Source organism: Cynoglossus semilaevis, chromosome 18, assembly GCF_000523025.1.
Source record: "Cynoglossus semilaevis isolate Cse_v1.0 chromosome 18, Cse_v1.0, whole genome shotgun sequence".
NCBI classification, from domain to species: Eukaryota; Metazoa; Chordata; class Actinopteri; order Pleuronectiformes; family Cynoglossidae; genus Cynoglossus; species Cynoglossus semilaevis.
In genome coordinates this window covers 9,379,384-9,405,852 of record NC_024324.1, presented here as the reverse complement: position 1 = coordinate 9,405,852, position 26,469 = coordinate 9,379,384, and the positions used below count along the sequence as shown (strand labels likewise).

General features: G+C 42.1%; 1 protein-coding gene across 1 annotated transcript; it reads left to right on the top strand.

The window, feature by feature from the left end:
- The first annotated feature begins 6,777 nt into the window (after positions 1 to 6,777).
- gatad2b (GATA zinc finger domain containing 2B) lies at positions 6,778 to 26,080 on the top strand. Its single transcript, XM_025065345.1, has 10 exons — positions 6,778 to 7,213; positions 10,500 to 10,676; positions 12,751 to 12,874; positions 13,973 to 14,101; positions 15,569 to 15,739; positions 16,328 to 16,694; positions 16,788 to 16,990; positions 18,041 to 18,151; positions 18,331 to 18,544; positions 22,754 to 26,080. The coding sequence occupies exons 1-10, from the start codon at positions 6,801 to 6,803 to the stop codon at positions 22,960 to 22,962; spliced, it is 2,118 nt and encodes a 705-aa protein (XP_024921113.1). The 5' UTR covers positions 6,778 to 6,800; the 3' UTR covers positions 22,963 to 26,080.
- The last annotated feature ends 389 nt before the right edge of the window (positions 26,081 to 26,469 follow it).

Sequence of the window (26,469 nt, the reverse complement as noted above, 5' to 3'; positions counted from 1 at the left end):
AAGACTACTCCCTCTGTTCAAAGGGCTGGCCTAGATGAAAGAAGGGGAAACCGTGTTCAAGGGACAGCAGCATGAACAGATTACAACACCGTGAATCGGAAACGAAACGAAGACGCTTTGCGACGCCACATAGCAAAAATAATCTCCTAATGGGGGAGAGATAGCCTTCCGATTCAATTGCGTTCTCAAAAGTTGATTATGCTCTGCCCGGGGAGGCTGTTGTCGATCAAGGTATATTGCGACGCCATTGTGCGGCGTGCGTAAATAAAAGCATCCATTTGCATGTCGTCTAGCCACACGTAGGATGAATGTTTTTTTGTTTTTTTTTTTCTAGCGAGTAGTATTCCGCAGATCCCCGTCCCTGTCACTTACGGCTGCGCTGATAGTCATTCCCGAGATCAATTCAATTTCTACCCGGAAGACTTGTGGCGTAATTAACTTCCTCATGTCCTCGCCGTGATGTTGTGTCCCTGTTCTAGCGGTGCTTCCTGGAAAAATGTTACATCGACACTACAACACTGACACAGTGCGCGCATGTGACACATCTCATTCGCCAGCGTGCGTCTCGCTATCTCGCCCATCTTGTTATCTGTACAGTTTGAGCAGCAAAATTCAATCATTTATCACTTTCGGACAATGATTTTTAGCTAAAGCGATTCCGTTCAAATCTTACGGACAAGCCTTCCAATGTGCATTCTCGATTCTGTGTCGTAGGCCATTTTGTATTTTTTTTTTTTTAATTTTTTTTTTTTTACATTTTTAGGTGACATGCTGAAAAGAACCAGCATTTAAAAAAAAAAAATACTGTATTATGCCATTTTGTAAGTCATAATGAATTTTTTCTCTCTTTTTTCATTTTTAGGTGACATGCTGAAAAGAACTAGCATTTTTTAATAAATACTCTTTTTTTGTTGTTGTTTTTCTTTATTTGCCAAATCTGCACTTTTAGATTTGCTTGATCATTTTTTTTTGGATCGTTGCTTAATTTCTGCGAAACACAGTTACACTTACAAAAAGCCACGGATAGTCTCACAACTTACCAGAGAGTCCGACCTCCTGGCTAACTTTGGCCCATGCATCTTCTTTTTGTCATTACTCGAGTCCCACATACAGCTATGACAAGCTTTTCCCCCAACATTTTTCGCAAACTTCATTCACGATGCGTCAGAAGCTCCAATTGCGCCACCTGACGTATGCGCCATATATGTCGAGTTGCTGCTCGGTTCAGGCGTCTATCGCGTTTGCTGTGACATTATTTTCAAAGGTGAGTTGAGAGTACGTGAGGATAAATAACTGCACCTTAAGCTGGATTTTCGAGTCTTAGGTTTTGACAATAGTCCTCTAGCGTCGCAGGTGGCGGCAGACTGAAGACGCGGTTGTAGAAGTGTCGCAGGCTCGATGGTAGCGTTCTCTGAAGGCTCAGGGAAGAGGCTGTTCATGTCCTTGGGCGGGTTTAGAGCTTGAGAGTGCGTAGAGCTGTCATGTCAAGTGTGCTCTTTAGTGCTATAAAGTAGTTCACATGTAGAAAAGAGTGGTTTGCTTCGCTGCAACCCACACTTGTTCCACAGAGCTTGGTCTGCAGTAATTCAGTACAATCATGATTCAAATTTGAAATACTCCGCCTATGAGAAGTATCCAAAATTTTTTATTTAAGTTAAAAATACTAGATAAAATACTAATTCCTAGTAGGATTTTAAACAATAGTCCTTTTAAATTGTAGCAATGTGGCTTACAAGTCTGTCCAAACTGAGTGGTATAGGTGTTAAAATCCTGTGTGACAGTAAGATTAAAAGACAGATTTTTTTTTTTTTCTGTAAATTTTTTTTTTTTTTTTTTTTAACAACTTAAAAACTATAATTAAGTTTTGGAGACAGGGCCTGTCCATTGCATTCTTGGTGGTCTACACCGCAAAGAATAGGAACGAGTTAATGACTGTCGAAGTGTTTGTTTGGATATGAAAAAAAAAAAAAAGAAAGATTAAAAATAAACTTCTAAAGTGACTAAACCTGGTTTAGCGACTTTCCATGATCTGGAATAAAACTGCAACTCGTTTTTATCAAGTATGATGACACGTCGTGCTTCAGTTTAATCTTTGAGATACAGTTTGCGTAATTATCGTGGTGTTCTCGGTTGGCTAGCAATGACAATGTAGCTCAACTTCCCTGGCCTGCATACGTATCTTAAAAGACGCCATTAAGGTTAAATGAATGCATTCTTTTAGCCACAACTGAGTAAGTGTAAAATCGTTTGTGCTGCATTGACAAGTTTCATGATTTGTATTAGCTGATGTCGCTAACGGGCTATCGGTGCTTTGTTGGCATGGAAACCACAGTTTATTTACATTTGGGGACCAAACCAAAACACACAACAAATAGGCGGCTGCCATTTGAGACCTACTGGTTTAGGTTGTTATGAAAACAACCACGACAAATGATAAAACGGTTGTAGCTACAGTGATGAGTAACAGTCTAAGGAAATTCGGTGGTTGCCTCACGGACGTGTCAGCTTTATTCTGGTATGTCTCAATGACGTATCAATGCGTTCATTTTCGGATCATATAGACCATGCGTGTCAAACTCAAGGCCCGTGGGGCCAAATGCGGCCCGCCTAGCCGTGCTGTGTGGCCCGCGGGAGCTTAAAAAGCATTTAGTAAAGTCCATGCAGCATGAGTTTCTTAACCTGAGAAATTAAAAGTATTCATATTCACATTTTATATCCTGTTAGAAGTAGAGTCTGAATGACCTATTATTTTAAAATATTGTTAGATTATCTTTAAATAAAGAAAGTAAATGGAGATGATTTTCATACTGCGGCCTGGTACCAATGTGATTTTCATACTGCGGCCCGGTACCAATGGACCTATGGACCCGAACTGGTCCGCGGACCAGGGGTTGGGGACCCCTGATCTATACATGTCTTCCATTTACAACCGGCCCTTTAAGGGGAACTGTATTGCTGACGTGGCCCCCGGTGAAAATGAGTTTGACAACCCCCGATATAGACTTTTCATTTGACTCGGGTAGGGTTGGATATGGAGTCATCTTCGCTCGAATCTGAATCGCACCAGTTACTTCTTCGGCCACGCTACTAAGCAGACCACAATGCACTTTGAGTAAGAGAAATTCGGAGGGCATCCTTACACCAGAGCTGTTGGAGTCCAGATGAGAAAGCAAATCTAGACTCCAGTGGGGTCCAAACCAGAGGGTAGTGCATCATGTGTTTAAAAAAAAAAAAAAAAAAGCTAACGTCATGCCCTTTTTCTCTTCCTAGTCAGTACTGTTTTGAGCAATTCCACCTTGTGACTTTCCTGGTGTGAAAGTACATCATCCTGACAATTTATTTATTTTTTTGCACGCAATCAGAGCTGATGTCTAGCAATGTAATTTAAATATTATGAAATGATATAATGTGTATTTTGCCATGCGGCTCATCTTCTGATTAAAAAACACATCCGGTTTATATGACCATTAAAACCCACTTGAAATAATCACCTCCACTCAGATGGCGTTGGAAAGGTGTTTAATTTGCCTAGTCTGGAGAAGGGACATAAATATGAAATATCAATTATTTTACCTACTTATGATCAAAATGCTAAGTGGGAATTAATTTACGAACGTAAAAACAAAATGACTGTCAGTATCTACACGTGAGTTCTGCCGTATTAGTGGATGCAATTTAAGTCGCAACTATTTAAAGTGACTGTAACTGACAGTGTAATTGGCCCCACATACGTCTTATACTGGTAAATGTGATGTTTTGCGTGCGTGTTTGCTAACTCAGTTAGCCGGAGCTTGTTAGCCGGCAGATCAGACACTGTAATGTCTTCTAACAAATTGTGTGATAATGATGTCATCCAAAACTGCCCGTTCTTCTTTTTAGACGCTGGTTCCAAAGCTACTTTGACTTACATGATCGTGATATATTTTTGATATTTAAATTGAATCCTCTAAGATTGTCAAAACCCTTTCCGTAAGCAATTGGCCACTGGACATTTTCCACTGGACACCTGTGGTCAGTTTCATTGTCTCGTTGACTTTTTAACTCAATATGCGATAGTACAAAGTTCTGTTGTACAGTAAATCTTACATCCTCAACAAGGATGTACTCATCTGTGGTGACTGTGAACTGCTGAAAGGATATAAGAGTATAAATAATTATATATATAAGTATATAAGTATAGTAATGGTTGTAAAACAAAGGTAATAAGTTCCCGGAAACTCCGGTTTGATGAAAGATCCCTTTTTCAAACGTTTAATAAAATGATCTCAAAAGCTTCCTAAAATATAATTAACATTGAGATAAAACAGATCCTTGTTTAAACTCTGTACTTTTGTTCTGAAAAACACTTTCACAACTTTTGGGGGGGTTGCGCAGAGGTTAAAATATGGTAAGATTGTTGTGTTTGTGATGCCTTTGCGTTGAAAGCAGCGCTAGCGCCTTGGCTAACCTGTAGTGAGCACAGGGGCTAAATCATATTATATCACTCTAACTGTGCAGTCACTAGGATGACGAAACAGGATGACTGTATTCGCCTGTCTCAACAAGGCATTGCGTAACCATTTTAAGCACCAATGGCCGTAGCCTGCAATGATTTCTTGGGTACATTTTTCAGTCACAGTATCATTTCAGTTACCCAATACCCCTGTCCTAAATTTAACAGTTTTTTGTTTTTTTTTTCACAGTCATTATTTGTACTGCATACTGACACACCGTTTAATCTGCAGTAGACATCAGTTTTCAGTTGCCTCTCTACATTTTTAGCGTTTCAGTCGTGTTGAGTTTTACCACGTACGGGGATGTTCTCGACACGACGAAAGAAAGCAAATGTAGCCTATAACACAATATATGGCATACTATTGTTGTGAGTGTAAGCGAAACCGTCGCATACATCAGAATAATGGAACAATACTTTGTTGATGAATTTATGGGAGATAGCGATGTAACTACAAAACTCCGTGAGTTGAGGACGTTGTAAACTGAGGACGTTGTAAATCGAGGACCTCCTTTATATGATTATCTGTCTGTTTGTTGTTTTTTTTTTTGGGGGGGGGTATTATTCACTTTTACAGCAGCTGTTTTATACTAAGACTTTGACTGTGGCTTTGTCATAGAACTTACATTAATAGCTGTGATTTCAGTTACTACCTTCCGATTGGTCATTTGGAGAGAACTAAGTCTTGCTTTAATGTCGAATGATAGTTCCATCCATCCATCCATCCATTTTCATCCGCTTATCCGTTACCGGGTCGCAGGGGCAGCGGTCTCTACGACCGCCACCCAAATCACACTGCACCGTACCAACCCCCCCTGAACCTTCCTGCGGGTGGTGAGTCCACTGGAAGGGACCAACCGCCCTAACCGGGGTTCGATCTTGCCCAGGAGGTGAACCCTGAGGTTCTACGCCAATGACGGAGACATTAACTCTGGGCCAAAGCGCCACGTCCAATGATAGTTTAAAAGTAAAAAGAATCATTACAATATCTGGTCAGTGTGGGACATTCTAATGACCCTAACCCTTGTTGTCTTCTCCTTCAGGATGGAGCGGATGTCTGACGAGGCGCTGAGGCTCAACCTGCTAAAGCGAGGACTGGAGTCCCCCAGCGAGCGAGAGGAGGCAATGGCCAAGCGCCTCAAAATGGAGGGCCACGAGGCAATGGAGCGCCTCAAAATGCTAGCACTCCTAAAACGCAAAGATCTAGCAGAACTTGCAGCCCTCGAAGTTTCAGGGCCCATGGGAGACGGAAAGAGCGCCGGAGCCAGTTCACTCCACCACCAGAGCCTCATGGGCGCAGCGTATGAGGAGAAACTGAATGGGAGCTTGAGATTGGGCGGCCACGGTGGTCACGTTGGACCCAGCAAGAACGGAAAAGAGAACATCCTAGATGAACCTGTGGATATGAGCGCCGGGAGAAGATGGTAAGAGAAATATATTTCAATCTGCCCTTTCAACTCGAATTCTCATTTGCTTTTTGTGTGTGCATTTATGACGACGTTCTGTTGCGATCACGGTAACCCAGGCATGAGCAAAAACTGAGGCCAGACGCAGCCCATTCAGTGGTCATATACAGTGGTCCCTCTTTTATCGCGGTAGATAGGTTCCAAGGCCTGCCACGAGAACTGAATTTCCGCGAAGTAGTGACACCATATTTATGCGCAGTAAAATGATGACGAGGAAGGTGACGATGACTTTTGCTGCGCAGCCGATGATTGATTTTACTTGTCTCTTTAGAGGGTGGTGCCATTTCTTGGTGCCACCTCTTCCACGGTTTCCGAAGGTGTATCCGTAGTAGTCGCAGGAACTGGCTCTTTTTTTGCGAGGCTGTCGAACGTTGTGATCGGCAGTTGCTTCCGCTGCTTCTTTTTCCAGTCGAAGCTTGTCATGACGTCGTCGATTTTGTTGCAAAGTTGGACCGATCGAACCATCTCGTAGATGCAGATCAAAATCCGATAGATAGATACAGTATATTTTATATATACCCGCGAAGTCGTAAATCCTCGAAAGATGAACCGCGAAATAGCGAGGGACTACTCTATTATACGTAATAAAACTCCAAATTCCCCAATATGTCAGAACTTCGGATGCGATAAATAACCAATAATATGAAAGAATTAAGGAAGACTTACTGCAAAGTCAACAGCTTTCATAACAGATAGTGTATCAGGTCACTGATCGGTACATGATTGTGAGTGTTTGATTGACCAATGACGGAGACATTAACTCTGGGCCAAAGCGCCACGTCCAATGATAGTTTAAAAGTAAAAAGAATCATTACAATATCTGGTCAGTGTGGGACATTCTAATGACCCTAACCCTTGTTGTCTTCTCCTTCAGGATGGAGCGGATGTCTGACGAGGCGCTGAGGCTCAACCTGCTAAAGCGAGGACTGGAGTCCCCCAGCGAGCGAGAGGAGGCAATGGCCAAGCGCCTCAAAATGGAGGGCCACGAGGCAATGGAGCGCCTCAAAATGCTAGCACTCCTAAAACGCAAAGATCTAGCAGAACTTGCAGCCCTCGAAGTTTCAGGGCCCATGGGAGACGGAAAGAGCGCCGGAGCCAGTTCACTCCACCACCAGAGCCTCATGGGCGCAGCGTATGAGGAGAAACTGAATGGGAGCTTGAGATTGGGCGGCCACGGTGGTCACGTTGGACCCAGCAAGAACGGAAAAGAGAACATCCTAGATGAACCTGTGGATATGAGCGCCGGGAGAAGATGGTAAGAGAAATATATTTCAATCTGCCTTTCAACTCGAATTCTCATTTGCTTTTTGTGTGTGCATTTATGACGACGTTCTGTTGCGATCACGGTAACCCAGGCATGAGCAAAAACTGAGGCCAGACGCAGCCCATTCAGTGGTCATATACAGTGGTCCCTCTTTTATCGCGGTAGATAGGTTCCAAGGCCTGCCACGAGAACTGAATTTCCGCGAAGTAGTGACACCATATTTATGCGCAGTAAAATGATGACCGGAAGGTGATGATGACTTTTGCTGCGCAGCCGATGATTGATTTTACTTGTCTCTTTAGAGGGTGGTGCCATTTCTTGGTGCCACCTCTTCCACGGTTTCCGAAGGTGTATCCGTAGTAGTCGCAGGAACTGGCTCTTTTTTTGCGAGGCTGTCGAACGTTGTGATCGGCAGTTGCTTCCGCTGCTTCTTTTTCCAGTCGAAGCTTGTCATGACGTCGTCGATTTTTTTGCAAAATTGGACCGATCGAACCATCTCGTAGATGCAGATCAAAATCCGATAGATAGATACAGTATATTTTATATATACCCGCGAAGTCGTAAATCCTCGAAAGGTGAACCGCGAAATAGCGAGGGACTACTCTATTATACGTAATAAAACTCCAAATTCCCCAATATGTCAGAACTTCGGATGCGATAAATAACCAATAATATGAAAGAATTAAGGAAAACTTACTGCAAAGTCAACAGCTTTCATAACAGATAGTGTATCGGGTCACTGATCGGTACATGATTGTGAGTGTTTGATTGAGACATCGGGCCATCCCTGATCAAAACCAACTCTTATTTTGACAGGGTATCCCTAGGTCGAGTATGGTTAAAAGTCATCTGTCAGTCACAAATGATTGATTTAATTCAACTTCCGTTTCCAATATCAACCGATATGTAACTGTTTTTCCCTAAAACTGCACCAAACATCTCAGGACGCCACAAGCGACTCCACCATATTTGGCGAAAACCCAAACATTGCATTATCGCGTTTTCATTATAGGAAGACGACTATTCTCGCATATTACATAAGTATGCTAATATGCGGTCCATAATATCAGACATCCCTAATTTTATCTTATGTAAAACAGATGTGGGGTCAAAAATACACTGACCTCACAATGTTTGCCGCTTGTCTGGTCATATGCACTGCTGTTAGTAAGGAACAGAAAGAGGTTGCGACCCAGTCAGCAGTCTTCCGTGCCTCCAAGTAACCCTTTGGCGCTCTTTCCCCTGAGCCGCAGGGCAGCTGTTATACCACGCGTACGTACAGCGCAGAAAGATGCTCTCTATTGAGCAGTGATAAAAGGATAGCAGCGGTTGCTGGGTTGATGTTGTCACTTCCCGAGCACCCTTAGGAAGTGAAGTCTCTGCTGGGCCTTTTTTCAGCAGCTAAGAGGTGTTTGTGCCCCCCCGGTCAGGTTCTACTACTCTAAGTAGGTCAACAGTGTCAGCGGTTTGGAGGTATTAGCATCCCGGATGAAGACGGGAGCAAGGCTTGCTCCAGGATTTGTTCTGTTACAACACAGGCAATATGGGTTAATAAAACACACAAAGACTCGCCTTAGCATTGAATATGTAAGGTTGTCTGACGGTTGATGGACGAAGGTTTGCTGGATGAGGCTTCGACAAATAGCTTTTGGGAGTACTTTTTTGACTAATTGTGAGTGCTCATTTGTTTATTGAAACCCTGAAATAGTGACTCCATCCATCCATCCATTTTCATCCGCTTATCCGTTACCGGGTTGCGGGGGCAGCAGTCGCCACCCAAATCACATTGCACCGTACCTAAACCTTCCTGCGGGTGGTGAGTCCACTGGAAGGTATTAACCGCCCTAACCGGGATTCGAACTCGCCCAGGAGGTGAACCCTGGGGTTCCACACCAATGACAGAGACATTGCCTCTGGGCCAAAGCGCCACTGAAATAGTGACTCCTTGTACCGTATTTTCCGGACTATATGTGGCTCCGGAGTATAAGTCACACCAGTGCCCTCTAGCGGTTGTCAGTGTGAAAATAACGAACACGTTCATTTTCAGTGGTACAGGAGTAGCAGATACTGGTACACGAGCCTAGAGTGAAAATAATCGAGTGAAATTATATATCTTAATATATAGGTCGCACCTGAGTATAAGTCGCAAACTCGGCCAAAGGATGATTTAAAAAAAAAAAGTGCGACTTATAGTCCAGGAAATACGGTAACTGGAAATCAGAAGACTTTTGGAAAGTGGAAAAGCTTTGCTCGCTTTCTGTTCAGCTGTACGTTAAATATGTAGAAGGTTTTACTATGTTTCCCTTTATTATATCTATTTCATATGTTGTTTAGCATGATGACAATATCAGCTCGAAGACTTTTTTTTTTTTTAGTTAAACCAGAAACATTTGTTTCCATTTGGATTGAAATATTTTTTCTGTTACGGAGAAGAAAATAAAACTGGCTCTCAGCGTTTTTCTGCTCGGTGGCCTCACTCTGGTTCGGTTTGAGCTCGCACCTGCATGTTGCCCTATTTCCCATAGAGCTGTGTCACCTATATAACACTGCCCATTGGTTCGTTGTATATTTATTAATACCCAACCTAATATAGTTCTGGTTATCCATAAATACACCAAGTAAAATGTTCTTACTGCAGGCGCGTTTCGTATTCCGTGCTGCTTTTACGATGCTTATTTAAAACATCAGTTGAACATATGATGCAACCATACATTTCTTTCTGAAATACTCCAGTTCTTTAGGCAACACCAAAACACTTGGCCTTTTCAGCACATCAGATAATATTTGCCACCACATCAACTAGCGCAATCTTTAGCTTCTATCTTTTTTATATATATTTTTTTTTTTTTTATTGTGTAACTTTGTTTAAAAAATGATTCCAATTGTATTTTAATACAGATTCTGTTTTTTTTTTTTTTTTTTTTTTTTTTTTTTTTTTTTTTACAACTATAAAATAATATTTTAATAAATTCTATTAAATATCGCAAACATTCTCTTAACCTTGTACGGTCTGAAAGGACTCGGATGAATTTTCAAAATTTTTCCTAATAAAAGGCTCGTGTCTTAAGCATTTTCACTACGAGCTGTAGACTATTTATCATTTATGGACTAGAACCCTCCGGATGTATGCGTTATACAGCCACAGGAGAGAGTAAACTGTTGTGCTTTTCTATCTAGAATTGATGTTTTATCTCATTTTTAAAAATATATTACTGCAAAAATATCTTGTATCTGATTTTTTTTTTTTTTTTTTTTTCCTCTTCTACATTGTCTACAGTGATACAGATCGTGACAGAAGAACTCCGTCTCCAGACGTCATCATCCTTTCAGACAATGAGGCCTCCAGTCCTAGAACAACACCTCGCCCCGACGAACGTGTGCATCAGGCCAACCTGGATATGTTCAAGGTAAAACCATCAACAGCTTTCAGGCAAACTGAAGAAACAGGCTTTATTTTATGAATTAAAAAGACAGTAGACTGCGTACAACAACGAACCAAATTTTTTTAAAAAAATGAAACAAATATTTAGTCTCGTACCTTATGTGGTTCCGATGTTTTTTCTGCGTCTGTTTAGTGAAGCCTTATTACAAACATTCTATCGGTGTCATAGGCTTTTGTTGACAAGAATTGGCAATTAAATTATGCAAAGCCAATATTTGGACTGTTGTCCCTCCCTTTTAAGACTGACATTCACCCTGCTATGTTGTCAAAAAGCCCACATGGTATGATGGTAAGAGCTTCTTGCTTTTTAGTAAAAAAAAAAATCACTAGTTTGCCAGTGTAATCATTGGTCTGTCTGTCTGTCTGTCTGGAGTTTGCATGTCCTCCCTGCGTTTGCTACAATTTCCGGATTGTACTCCAGTTTTCTCACTGTCTGGGGAAAAAAAAAACATGCAGATTGGTAGTCTGGGTAATGGGATACTCTAATGCAGGGCTGTCAAACATATGGCCCGCGGGCCAAAACCGACCTTCTAGGGCAGGGGTCACTAACCTTTTTGAAACTAAAAGCTACTTCAGGTCTTGAACAATGTAACAATACAATAGGGAACAATGTAATAATAATCAGTTCTGGTCATACAATAGTAGACACTTCTTATCATCGTCACTGAACCCATTTGAATATCATTGCAAGTGTAATTGATTCAAAAAGCACGTAACAGTAACGGTAACAATTTCTGACCCTCTTGTTGACTGGTTTTATTTGTAGAATAAACCGCCACGATGGTGACCCCTGTTGGTTCAATTTGACCCGCTCGATGAATTTTGAAAGAAAAAAAAAAAAAAAGCATAATAGACAATAGCTAAATGCTATTCCAAAATAATCAGCTAGGGGGCACTCTAGAGTTAGTCAGACGAGAGGGGCACACTGTTTTAATCAGAGTAGAAGAAGAGGCTCAGCTCAGCAGATGGTAGCAATGCACCTTCGGCTAATGCTACAGTGTAGGCTACCTTAATTTTCTACTCACCTTCTCGCCCCTCATTGGCCGAGAGAAATGGACAGTCGACATCCGCCATGAAATAATTAATTTGCTATGTGGTGCGGTAAAACTTTAAAATGAATTGCAATTATGCTAATCCTTTATTACGTTCAGCAGTGTATATATACTGTACAGTAAACCCTTGTTTTTCGCGGGGGTTACGTTCCAAAAAGAACCCGTGATAGGCAAAATCCGTGAAGTAGAAATCTTTATTTTTTTTTACAATTAAATACTCAGAAAAAGAAGAGAAAGAACGAACAAACCATTTTACAGTCTCAACCATTTGTTTCACAAACGAACGGAAGATTCATTAATTCCATAATGCCGACCTACAGCCGCATAGCTTTTACCTTCATTTAGCATGTCCAATAGTTTTACTTTATCACCGATAGACAGCATCTTCCGCTGCCTTTTGGTCCCTACCGCAGGTACTTTTGCCGGTCCGGAGCGTTTTGTCGACATTATGGGGGTTTGATAAACTCGAAATTGCAAGAGAATTTGCACGTACGTAATGTCAATTTGGCAAGCTGTTTTACGTACGTGTACGTATTAAACCGCAACGTTATTGGCGCACAGGTAGAGAAGAAGCGGAGTGACTTTTTAGCCAATCAGAATGCAGAACACAAAGCCCGATGCAAATCCGTGAAGTAGCGAAACCGTGAAAAGTAAACCGCGTTATAGCAAGGGATCACCGTATATTGGTATTGTACATACTTAGCGGGGCTATTTGTTAAGATACTTCAAAGGTACTACCTTTTGGTTGTACGCACAATAAATCTTTTGGGTATAATTGTATAATTTCACTAATAAGATAAAAAGTTCATAAAAAACAAATTTGACTGACTTTGTTCGTGTCCAAATATGCAAAGATATATGTGTGAATCTACCGTATATATCTCAAGTGAACGTTTTAGTTGCATCATATTTCGATTCGCGCTGACGCTGCACATCACGACTGTTTGAACTTAACCCTGCGATCGACGATAAGTTGTCAGAAGCCGGCCCGTGTGGCTGATTTTTTTTTGAAGCTCGCCGACTGGTTGTTTCAGGGGAAGGGAGAGACAGCAGATGATCAAGGCTCTGAGAGAGGAGCTGCGTCTGGAGGAAGCTCGCCTGGTGCTGCTCAAGAAGCTCAGACAGAGTCAGATGCAGAAGGAGAACGTGGTGCAAAAGGTCAGTGCTGCGGAACCCCTCGCAGATCCACAAAAAAACAAGATGAGGGAATAATCTTGTTTAAACAAAGTCAACACGTTCAGTTTTGAAATCCTCTGCTACTGCTTCGGGTAAGGCACTGTGTCAAAATGTTATAACGTCTGCCATCTTTGAGGTCGCCACTAGGTGGCCAGGATTTCACTTTAGGGCAAGGGTGTCAAACTCAAAATTCATTTAGGAATTGCTCGATCCGATACTCGGGATCAGTACTAGTTTGATATCGGGCAAAATTTCAGAATCGAACATCGTTTAAAAACAACTCTAGCCCGTCCGATCGGATACCTACGGTAAGGCCCAAATGCTTAACTTAGCTTTCCGCGACATGCTATAAACAGCGATATTATCGCCTCAGCGGCGGCAGCCCACGGCACGATGGAGGAAAAAAAAAGAAAACCAGAATTGGATATCAGATCGATTTCGGCCCATCGTATCTGTATCGGCCCATCGCTAGTATTTTAGGGAATACTCATTCCTACCCCTGGTTGTATATTTGCCCCTGTTAGAGCAGTGCCTCACACAAAATATGTAATAGTAACGGTAACGAAGGAGACGCAAATGGACGTACGCCACGACATTGACGAGAAGTTTATGAACGCAATCAAGTCCTGCTCACACGCGGGTCAGAAGTGAGGCTCGAGCCAGCAGCTCCGATCGGCGCGTTATTCTCGGCTTCCCCCTTTCCCTCAGTGATGGAAGGCTAACAATAACAAACAACTCCGCATGATGCAACACGGACAAACGTCAGTGCCAAACTGCAGCCGTTGAGCTGAGTTGAATCAGTCCCTCTGATACACTTTTAACTAGAAACAACCAGAGTGGAGGAACGACTGCTTGGTTAGGCTAATGCAGTTCAATATTATGCGGTTCAATTAACAGTCAAGTGAGAATGCGGAATCAGGTTTCAACGGGCCGACAAGGTCTGATTTTGAGATCGTACGATCCCATGTCGATTATTAAAAAGATCTTAGGTCCCAAATTTCAGCACTGTGCCGTTTACATTTTTTTTTAACATTTGTGTGCCGTTTTTAAATGTATCGTCGTGTTGCCGACTACCTGCAGGTTCCAGTGGTCCAGAACTCGTCGAGCTCCGTTCAGCCTCCAACCATCCACAGCTCCTCTAACCTAGCGAAGCTGCCCATTAGGCCTGGTCTTCACAACCAAGAGCCTCAGAATCTCCGCACTGGACAGGTTTGTGTTTTTTTTTTTTTTTTTTTTTTTTAATACATATCGGAAGACAAACTTCTCTCTGATTCTCTATAACAATACTGCGGAAGACAAACTTCTCTCTGATTCTCTGTAACAATACTGGAATTTTTTCGTTTATTTTTATTTTTTTTTAAAAAACAACTGTAGCCTGTACACAGTGTCTCGACCTAAACTAGAACACATTTTTTAAACAAGAGTAAAAAAAAAAAAAAATCCTTCAAGTTCAATTACAGGCTGTTTAAAATTTTAGTCTAATTGTGTGTAATTAACGTGCCGCATTTTTTTTTTCTCGATACGTGATTTTCTGCTTCTATTTTAGCCCGCGTTGTGTATCATTATAATATATCTGCTCTACAACAGGCCAGCAGGCTGTGTTCTTCTTCTTCTTCTGATTGGGCCTGACTCTACGTTGTAAACAAAGCCAATCTGCCAGAATCCTTAGCCTCATATTTAGTCAAATTTTTATTTTTTATTTTTAAGTTTTTGTTATGGCGACATGTTGTGCCGTCATTTTGTAGTTCCTCAATCAATGTGAGTTTTTTTTTTTTGTCGAGATTCAATATGGAGGCAGATTAGTGGTAGGATAGGGATTAACAGTGGGCATATGTTTGTAGGTACCAGGCTTGCTTTGTTGCCTCTAGGAAGCTGCTGCCCCCTGCTGGCCAATGAACGAATGAGCAGTGACAAGTTCTTTTTTTTTTTTTTTTTTTTTTTTTTTTTTTTTTTTTTACATGTACATATGAATGCTTAAAATTTGGTTTAAATTAATAATGTCTTCTGCGAGTGATTTATGTGTGCGATATCGTAATTTCTGTGAGATTCAGTTCAGTGAGGGAGTGTCCCAATAGCTGAGTAACTGGGTCGCAGTGTGGTACTGGGATATGGGTTAATGGTACTGAGCTGTATGGAATTACAAACATATCACTTCCATTGTATTGATTGTAGGATTGTACTGTTAATGTGTTGTGTTTAAAAAAAAAACTCCCAACATTCAACATGGGCAAACTAAGGCCCGCGGGCCGGATGCAGCCCGTTCTGCTTTTTAATACGGCCCGCCAAAACTTTTCCAAATTATATAATGTATTTATATTATCATTATACTTCTGCCTTTTCCCTGCATTACCCACATTTCCCCAATAGATGGCAGAGATGGTAGAAAAGGATTGATACGTTTTCCACTGCTGTAACGCTTAAATGATAACAAGCCTCGAGTCACTAGGTGGCAGCAATTCATACAGTGGTTTGTACAGATAAAAATATACATGTTACCAGGTTCTCAAATCGGGGGGGAAATATACATGTTACCAGGTTCTCAATAGGTTCTTCAAATCGGGGGCATTTCAGAAAGTAATAGAGAACCACTGCGTTAAGTAATGACGAAGACCATGTAAAAGTAAGTAAACTGTTACTAACTTTTTTTTTTTTTTTTTCCCTTTTCTCTTATTCCAGGGTCATACAGTCATCAGGTCTGGAGCCAATGCCAATTTGCCACCAATGCTTATGTCACAGCGAGTGATCGCCCCCAACCCTGCTCAGCTGCAAGGTCAGAGGATCTCCTCCAAACCGACGATGTCTCGCTCCAGCTCAGGCAGCATAGCAAATGCTGTTAGCTACCAGCAGGTAGGGACACATTTTAGCCTAGTCGTTTGGAAAGGTCCACTGTTTTCAATAAAGGGGTACTTGCTCATGTGTACATTATGTATGTATGTATGTATGTATGTATGTATGTATGTATGTATGTATGTATGTATGTATGTAAACTGCTGCTGTTCGTTTATCCGATGGTTTTACAGCACAGCGCAATTAACACCTGTTAAAGAATCTTAGAAAAAAATAATGCGGTTCTCGTGGCAGGTTTTTTCCACTCGGTTGTCACTAATTGGTGCATTTGATTGTCCTCGTGAGACAGCAGCATGCCTTCCAAAAAAAAACTTCAGCCCACCAGCTAAGTTCTAGCATGCTGGAATCCTGATTGCCACCCTTAAATAAAGATAAAGCTCAGAATGAGTTCTTTGAACTTTTACAGCGTCTAAATGCAACCACTCCGCCAGATAGGCCGCATTCTGAGAGCTCCCGTTACGTTCAGTGCTGCCGTACGGAACAAAAAGGTCATCGTCAAGGTGTCGTCCAATAAGAGTTGACATCTCTTAATTTGCTTTTTTTTTTTTTTTTTCTCTTAATAATAAACACAACAATCTGCCTCTGCAGGCCAGCCAACAGGTGACCGCATCCCAGCGCTCAGGCTCCAGTGCCATGTACATGAACCTGGCTCACATGCAGGCGGCGGCGGCCGGGGCCAGTGGAGTAGGCGGAGGTCTCGGCGGAGCTTCGGCCGTCAGTCCGTCCACCATTTCTGCTTCGGCCAGCGGAGCGGTCAGCTCAATGGCCGACCAGGCTAGCAGCCAGGCGGCAGCCAAGCTGGCCCTTAGGAAACAGCTGGAAAAAACTCTCCTGGAGATCCCTCCGCCCAAACCTCCGGCGCCACTTCTCCACTTCCTGCCCTCCGCGGCCAACAGTGAGTTCATCTACATGGTGGGCCTGGAGGAGGTGGTGCAGAGCGTGCTGGACAGTCAGGGTGAGCGGTCGCGCACGAAACGCAACGCGCACGATGCACATTTTTTCGTTTGTCTGCGCGTCCTGTCTGGCTGACTTGCTGTCACCTCCGCAGGTAAACTCAGAGGCTCGCTGCCTCGCATGGAGCCCTTTTTCTGTGCCCAGTGCCGGACTGATTTCACCCCTCATTGGAAGCAAGAAAAGAGCGGGAGGATCCTGTGCGAGCAGTGCATGACAGCGAATCAGAAGAAGGCACTGAAGGCGGAGCACACCAACAGGCTGAAGAACGCCTTCGTTAAGGCCCTGCAGCAGGAGCAGGTGAGCAGCGCACCACCGACGCCTTATGTCCAGTCATGTAGAGTCAGGCGCCCTCTCCGATTCCTTTGATGTTCCTCGATAGTAGTCGAGATGGCAGTCATTCAAGACGTTCCACAAAGGGGTCCTCGACGTCTTAGGGCGCAGCCTAACTCAATCTTCGCTGGAACTCACATACTGTACATAAGTACCTATGTCGCTCACCTATGCTAACATCTGTGGTATCTGTGGTAACATCATGATCTAAGACAGACGTGAGCAAACTTTTTGGACTCACGGGCCACAATTCTCCTAAAATCGAACGGGGGGGGGGCGGGTCAGGAGCAGAGAGATGGAGCGTTCGTGTGAACTAAGATAAATGACATAAAAGTCATATATATAAAGGCTAAAATGCTAATATGCTTTTATCATTTTCCACGCCATCTATTGGGGGAAACGTGGCTATTGCAGGGTAAAGGCAGAAGTATAAATGATCATTTGAATCAATTATATAATTTGGAAAAGTTTGACGGGCCGGATTATAAAGCTGAATGGGCCGCATCCGGCCCCCGGGCCTTAGTTTGCTCATGCCTGATCAAGGAGATAAAAACGTCAAAACAAAAGAAAACGAATTAGAGCGAGTGTAGCACAATCCAACGTATGGCGTACAACCCTCAAATAGCATCGCGCGACGACGTATTGTTTGTTCCAATCCCCAGCTGTCGGGATGATGAAATAAGACTTTATAAATTTATGGGAAATGGCGACGTAATCACAAAACTCTTAAGTCGAGGACGCCGTAAACCGAGGACCCCCTGTATTGCTACATCTGCTTCATTATATTCACATTAATGTTTTTCATTTTTCGTATTATTAACACTAAAAAGCCAAGAAGCTCAGGGTCATTTTTTTTGTTGTTCGGCGCCTCAGTAGAGACTAGCTTGTATCATTAAAGGTCAGAAATTTAAATTTAATCCGTAACCACTGCTTGGCCCTCCAACCGCCAAAGGTAAAAACTGACTCTTCACGTGTCTGGAATGTTAAAAATCTGTCTGTGTGTGTGTGTGTAATCAGGAGATTGAACAGAGGCTTCAACAGCAGGCGGCGCTCTCCACCAGCTCGGTCCCAACTGGACCCAACGCCTCCAAGACTGACTCCATGATTCGGCATCATGCCCTCCGTCAGGTAGGCAGGGTAAACAGGCGCACATATTTTCTACTTCGAATAATCGTCATCATTGTTATTTATTATGGTAGCGCATTTTCATTTGGTGAATTGTGGTGAAAAGTAGAAAAAAAAAATAAAATAAAATTGTGATGTAAGCCAGTTTAGCTCATACGTCATACGTCTCTTGCCCACTCCAGGCTCCCCAGCCGCAGGCCTCCCTTCAGCGAGGGCTATCCAGCTCGGCGAGGGGCGTCCTGTCAAACTTCACTCAGGCCTCGCAGCTATCGGTGGCTAGCAGCCTCATGGGAATGACTAATGCCAAGTACTGTGGCAGCAGTGGAGGTGGCAGCAGTAGCAGTAGCAGCAACAGACTGCAGCACGACAGCCGTCGCCAAATCTACAACATCCCAGGTATTCACCGTTTACCAACTAATGTCGCGTCGTTACGTACACGTTTCTAGCCACGCTCGTCATCGGGATCATCTCAGATGATTCAGCGTCTCAGGTTCTGAGTCAAATTCAGGACCTGACTCACTGTTTCCAGCTCAATGATTCAGGCTGAAATGCATAAACTTAAGCTTGGTGTTGAAGCTCAGCCGGTAATGTTTATTTCAATGGGATGAAAAGCTAGTGTTGGTCCAAATCAAAACCATATATATATATATAAATATATATATATATATACACATATATATTTATGTGTATATGGACATATGTGTACATATATGTATGTGTATATGTATGTGTGTGTATATATATATATATATATACACATATATATTTATGTGTATATGGACATATGTGTACATATATGTGCATATGTACATATGTGTATATGTACGTATGTGTGCGTATATGTGTACATATGTGTGTATATGTATATGTGTGTATATGTACATATGTGTGCGTATATGTGTACATATGTGTACATATATGTGTACATATGTATACATATATGTGTACATGCGTACATGTGTATATATATGTGAATATGTACATGTGTACATCCATGTGTACATATGTGTATGTGTACATATGTGTACATATATGTGTATATGTACATATGTGTGCGTATATGTGTACATATGTGTATATGTACGTACTGTATGTGTACATATATGTGTACATATGTATACATATATGTGTACATGTGTACATGTGTATATATATGTGAATATGTACATGTGTACATACATGTGTACATATGTGTACATATATGTATGTGTATATGTATGTATGTATGTATACATGTATATGTATGTATGCATACAGTAATACCTTGAGATACGAGCGTCCCGTCATGCGAATATACCGACATACGAGCAAGCTTTTGAGCACATTTTTTGCTTTGAGATACGGGTAAAGATTTGAGACATGCCGACACTAGGTGTCTGAGCACTCGGAGCAGCCCATTCACTTGTTCGTCCAGTTCCGTACGCATCTCCTGCGAGTCTTCCGTATTGTGTCTGCGTTATCTACGTGATTTTCTCTCTATTTTGTGCATTACTCTTCATACTAGTGATGAGTCCTAAGAAAGTGAGTGGTAAGGATGGTAGTGAGAAGAAGAAACGCATGATGACCATGGAAATAAAGCATGAAATTGTCCATAAATCTGAGCGTGCTGCCTGCGTGAGTGATCTAGCACGCAGTACATCTGCGATATGTACCGTCCTAAGGCAGAAGGATGCTATCGATAACGTAAATCCTTCCAAGGACGATTATATCGAAGTCACGTTCGAATATAAATGATGAGATGGAGAGGCTTCTGTGTAAAAAAAAAAAATGATTTGAGAAGCGAGCACGTCACGTTACGAGCTCGGTCCTGGAACGGATTGTGCCCATATCTCAAGGTGTTACTGTATACGTAAAATGATTATATTACTTAAAACTAGGGATGTCCGATATGAACTTTTTGCTGATATCCGATAATGCCGATATTGTCCAAACACTTAATATCCGATTCCGATGTCAACCAATATATGCAGCCGTTTGTGTTAAAGGGAGAGGACTAATATTGTGGACTAATATCGTTGTTTGACATCAAATGTAATTTAGACAAATGGAAAATTTCAGTGCTGGTGCTACTGGATCTAAGTGCGGCCTTTGATAGAGTTGGCCTCGGAGGCACAGTGTTAGACTGGTTCAAATCGTACCTCAATAATTTGAACGTCAATTTTAGGTCCAATTCTTTTCAGTCTCTATGCCAACAACTGTATTTTAGATATAAAATCACGGATGGCAGAGAATTTCCTACAGCTCAAACGGGACAAAACAGAAGTCTTAATTATTGGTTATAGGCTAAGAGGAAAAAAAAAAACTCTTTTAAGCCTTGGGCCCCTCTTATTTGTCAGATCTGATTTTGCGTGACCAACCGTCGCGGACCCTGAGGTGCTCCACCTCTAGCGTCCTAATCATTCCGAACGTAAGATCAGAACCCCACGGTGAGGCATCTTTCTATTACTACGGCCCCACGCCTGTTATTTTCGCACTTAGCTAGCTTACTTGCATTAGCTTTGACAACGATAACTTACCTTAATAATCTTATCTTATTGCTTTGTCCCGCCACGTTTCTACTTTCTAGCTCCAGTGTTTTCCTCTCCTCTCGCGCAGCCCTCCGCGCCGGGAGTCGGGCCGCGGATGCCCGGTGGGCGTCGCCCCGGGGGCTGCCCTGCGTGGGCCGGGCGAGGGCCGCATGGTGCCATGTTGGCCACGGTGTCGGCTTCTCGCTTCTGTCCTGGTCGGGCTAGTCCTTGGGGCGGCGTCCCCTGTGGGTGCTGTCGGCAGGACGTCCTGGCGTGGATGGTTCCCCGATAAAGCTTTCCTCACTTGGTTCCTCAGTGCCTAGCCTTGTTGGGTCTTTTTATCTTTTAAAAACTGTCACTTCGGGAATTTGTCTTGCAACTGCCCGCCTGCCCATCTTGGGTGTCTTTCAAGCTTGGTTTATTCCCCGTTTTTTTTTTTTGTTTGTTTGTTTTTGTTTTTGTTTTTGTTTTTACACCCCATTAGGGTTTTCTTGGGAGTTGTTCCTCAGCCGATGCAAGGGTCTTTAAGGGCAGGGGGTGTCTACCATTGATATATATTATTGTTATAAACTGTTCGGCACATTGAGTTTGCTTTGTGCATGAAATGTGCTCTAGAAAATAAATTGATTGATTGATTGATTGAAGCGCTACGCTGCGCATCAGTGACAATAATTCACTTTCCTAATTAGCCATTTTACCCCCAAAACTATTTTTAGCAGGGATGTCTGATAATATCGCAGACTGATATTATCGGCCCCCATTAGCATAATTATGTAATATCTGTCGGACTGGTGTTAAATGACCTTTGCCCTAAAAATAATTTTTGGGAATAAACGCTACATGCGAAAGTGGAAGTCACTAGATGGCAGCATTGTGGCTCAATTCATGAATCTATTTGAATAATCATGGGATTGTATATGCAGTATACCGCTGCTAGCAACACATACAGTGGTTTGTACAGATAAATAAATATTACCAGTCATTATATAGGTGTTGGTTGATATCGGAATTGGAAATTGACAATATCGGATAATACGTTTTAGGTGATGCATCATTTGGCGAAGCCCAGGCATTGTTATTACAGTCTTACCGATATTGCACAGTTATGCTAAATATGCCTAACGTGCCGATAATATAGGTCAGCCGATACTATCGGACATCCCTACTTAAAACTACTAACTTTTTTTGTTGATTAATTACAGGGTAGCTGCGGGAAAAGAAATGAATTCATTTAAAATGCGTTATCGGGTTTTCATTATCGAGGAAAACCGATAACGAATCTTACAGATATTTCATAATTATGCTAATATCGGGGGCCGATAATAACAGTCGGACGATATTATTGAGCGTCCCTGTTGAAAACTGAAACTTTTTTTTTACTTGATTAATCACACGGTAGCTGTGGATTAATCACGATTAATTCATATTAATTGAATTAATCGTGATGACCATATAGGTGATGGTTGATATCGGAATTGGAAATTGACAATATCGGATAATAAGTTTTAGGTGATGCATCATTTGGCGAAGCCCAGGCATTGTTATTACAGTCTTACCGATATTGCACAGTTATGCTAAATATGCCGACTAAACGTGCCGATAATATAGGTCAGCCGATACTATCGGACATCCGTACTTAAAACTACTAACTTTTTTCGTTGATTAATTACAGGGTAGCTGCGGGAAAAGAAATGAATTCATTTAAAATGCGTTATCGGGTTTTCATGATCGAGGAAAACCGATAACGAATCTTACAGATATTTCATAATTATGCTAATATCGGGGCCGATAATAACAGTCGGACGATATTATTGAGCGTCCCTATTGAAAACTGAAACTTTCGGATGCAGTTGGTTTTTACTTGTTCCATTGAAATTGCAGTATCCAGTGTTCGTTCGTTTCGAGGAAAACCGCTAACGTTTCTTACACGCATTACATAACTATGCTAGGTATCGAGCCGATAATATCGGGCATCCCTAATCGCTGTGAAGTGAAGTTGGTGTTTGTTTTTTTTTTTTTTTTTTTTTTTTTCTTCTTTTAAAGCAAATGCAAATGCTCAGTTTAAATGTAACCTGTCGTTTCCTTTGTTTCTCCAAAGGGTTAAATATTGCGTATCTGAACCCAGCGGCGGTGGGAGCTCACAAGAGCAGCAGCTTAGCAGACCGGCAGAGAGAGTACCTGTTGGACATGATCCCACCTCGATCCATATCCGCAGTGCCTGTCCGTGTGCCTACCTTAAACCGACCCATTACAACCCGACGAAGTTTCCTAGACACTAAATTGTCAGTGCGTCGCAGATGTTCCTAAACGATAGTAAAAACTCTTCTTCTTTGTCAGTGTTGTTTAACGATTATAATTCTCATTATTGTCGCTGTTGATAGCCCTATAATTACGATTTCCTGCTTCGGTTATTATTACTCATTACGCTTTTATCTATTTTTTTTTTTTTTTTCATTTTTTTTTTGAAGTTCCTCTTCGCTCACTCCTATGTCGGACAAGTGACGGTCCCAGTTTTATAACTTTAGGTGTGACTATCGCTTGTACCGGATCAACAGGCCGCACAGTCTGAATTGATATGCAATATAAAGTTGCTCACTTGAAGTGACAAACGTCACAGAGATAAGAACAAAGACGCAGGCAAAAAAAAAAAAAAAAAAGGGGGGGTTAGACGGTGACCTTGCCGGGCTCTTGAAAAGAGCGTTCTCTAGATGTAAAGAAGAACGTTCGACCACATCACACCCTCACAAACACGCGCCTCATCCTCCCCCGTTTCCTACGCTGACCTGCAACTCGGAGTTTCGGAGCGGCGTCACAGCCGGTGGACTGGGGGGAAAAAAAAAAAAAAAAAAAAAATTGACGAGAGGTGCGCATGCGTTCAAAAGAGAATCAAGTGTGAACAGGGTTTTTTTCCGTTTTTTTTTTTTTTTTTTCGTTTTTTTTTCCCCCCACATCTCTTCTCCGACTCCGACGCCTGACTCTCCGGTCACATGCGTAAACAGTTACCGAACAGATGTTAGATGGGATTCACTACTATGGCTGTTGATAGTGGACACACAGACGCAGCATCAGAGGAGCAGCGGCGCCCGCTCGAGGCCCCCCCCCGCCCCCCCACCCCAGTGTGAAGGAACAGACTGGCAGATGGAGGACGCCCTCGTCGCGTTGGTCTTCGCTCGAAGACCAACAAATTGACGTGCCCCTCCCCGGGTTCCATTCATCACGACCTCCGCCCACCCCCTCCACCCCGTCCCCCAGTTTACCTTGATAAAACACTCAAATCTGATAGCGGATGCACGCATGTGTGACCGACTCTCTGATTATGTATGTAAAATCCTCCCAATCTGGATTATTCTGTTTGGGCTTTTAGATTATTTTTGGATTTTACCGCTCCCCACTTCCTGTGTTCTATATTGTATTATGTATTCCTCCTAATTTTTTTTTTTTTTTTTTTTTTTGCAGCGTCTCCTTATTAAATTGGCGGCGTACCTGAGAGGTGTCGGCCCCTGGAGACGATAATAATCATCATAGCTAAAACAGAAACTATTGAAATATCTGTATGGATTATGTATAGATACCTAGCTTCAGAATTAGGAAAAAAAAAAAAAAAAAAGGATGTGAATTATATCTTTTATGGGAGAGACATGGATCAATCATTGTGTGCACTCTGTGTACACAGGTTCCCTCACTCCAGAGGAGCACTTTGCATATTTGAATTTGGAAAACTTAAAAAAAAAAAAACTTTAAAAATGAAAGAAAAAAAAAAAAAAAAAACATAAATGGGAATGTTTGGGTTGAGAGTGGCTGAGGTGGGGCGGCTGCCTGCAGACCAACCCCCAGTAAAGGAGACAGGACATCAGGGTGTCTTCTGATGGCTGATGAAACGTTTCATCCTCTTGCTTTTTTTTTTTTTTTTTTTTTTTTTTTGTTCATTGCTGCAGATTTTTCGGGCTGTTCCGGTGATGCCTAAAAACAACACGTTACAGATCAGTGATTCCCAACCTCTTTGAGTAATGAAAAATAACGATCGCCTAGTTTCAGTATACTCAGAATTTATGTACGCGGTGCGAAACCTGGGCGTGTTCGGTTGAACACAACGCTCATGTGATCAGGAATTGAAGAAAGAGACAAGAAGATCTTCAACAGCTATAATTGTTTTTTTGGGTTTTTTTTTTTTTTTTTTTTTTTTTTTTTTTAAGTTTTATAGCCATCTTCTGCAATTCACATAGACGAATGAAGAAAATTATTTCCGATAATTTTTTTGCGACCTCACATTGGTTGGGAATCTCTGTTCTGTATGCGTTATGGGCGTAATGGGTGCCTGGCCTTGGTGTTTGGTTTGAAACCTTCTTGGGAGTGGAGACCAGTTTGTCTACTTTCCACAAAAACCTAATTGGTAAAAATGAGTTTTTTTTTGGGAGAGAAAAAAAAAAAAAGGTGCATTACCTACAATTTGTCCCTGCGAACTGCACGGAAACGCATCGAAACAAGGTTCTACACCTCAACGGAAGAGTGAAGCCCATTAATTCAACTCCATCGTCATACGTCTGTCATTCTGAGCATAACAAATGAGCATTTCCTCAGAGGTTTCCCCATGTAGCATAAACAACATTGTCCTACTTGTCCTGCTTTTTACCCCTGCGTGTGTATTGTACTAACGGCACGACAGTCATGGGGGAACTCCCTCGGCTGCTAATGCCTGACACGGGTTTACAAATTAAATAGCTAACTCTTCTTCTACGGTCACAAGTCACAATATTAGTCTCCTCGTATAAGCACTTCACCTAAAAAAAAAAAAGCTGCTATGCTAAGTAAGGTCACATACCGAACCCGGTGATGCTAACTGTTTGAACTGAGCTAAAAGTGCAAATCAATTCTTACGTTTGAACAAAAACAGCACTTCACGCTAACCACAGCGGTGTTCATTTGTACTTCCTAAATTAACTCAACGAAGTGGCTAAGATATCTTACGGCTTATCTAAAGGTTGGATTCCGATAAAGAATTGTCCCTGCTAGCATCAGCTATCGGAATCATCGCCCTTGTGACATCTGCGTCCTCTACCACCCAGGGTCCTAAATCCACCAGCCCACACCAGAAATGTTCGTCACATGCAGTCTGCAGTTAGCAGGAGAACCAGTCACTTAATGGCTAATGTTTAAGGTTAGCAGCATGGCTAAATTAGCCAATAGTGTGTACGTGCAAGGGGGAATAAAGGTCCGGTTCCCCGATGAAGGCATACATTTATTTTGCAACCTAATTTTAAATGTCATTTGACATTAATGTTTCGATGATGTTTAAAAATTTCTTTTTTTTTTTAACGTTAAAAACGTGTGTGGGGGGAAAAAAACGTTTAATAAATACAACCGATACTGTTAATGTGACTGTTGTCGCAGTACATTTATGTTGCACTGAGAAGTTTAAAAAAAAAAAGTCTCATTTCAGGGTTCAAAACCCGCTTAAGTTTCCTCACGCTGACTTGTAAAGTTAGCACATGATTGTGCAAAGGGGGGGCGCTAAGAGCAGCGTCGTCGTGTTCTACCACGTCAGGGTTTGCGCTTCTTCACCCCTCCGCTCCTTCTGCAGAAACTGGACTAAACTGAGTGTATTGCAGTTCCTGTGTCGCAGTACTCCGACAGGTTTTTTTTTTTTCATCCAACTTTTCTACCTTACGTTAAACACCGAACCTCTCCGTTTTTCCTCTTCTCTTCGCTGCTTTTCTGTCCATCAGCCAAAGTGGATACGTACTGTATGTTTGTTTGCTGCGAACAGTGTTGCAGCCGAATCTCCGACAGGTTTCTTTTAAAAAAAAAGAAAAAAAA

Coding starts and splice junctions, on each gene's coding strand:
- gatad2b (XM_025065345.1), top strand. CDS start 6,801: ATGACCCTAACCCTTGTTGTCTTCTCCTTCAGGATGGAGCGGATGTCT. Junction 10,677..12,750: donor ACTGAAGAAACAGGCTTTAT/TTTATGAATTAA, acceptor TGGTTGTTTCAG/GGGAAGGGAGAGACAGCAGA. Junction 15,740..16,327: donor ATGCTGTTAGCTACCAGCAG/GTAGGGACACAT, acceptor CTGCCTCTGCAG/GCCAGCCAACAGGTGACCGC.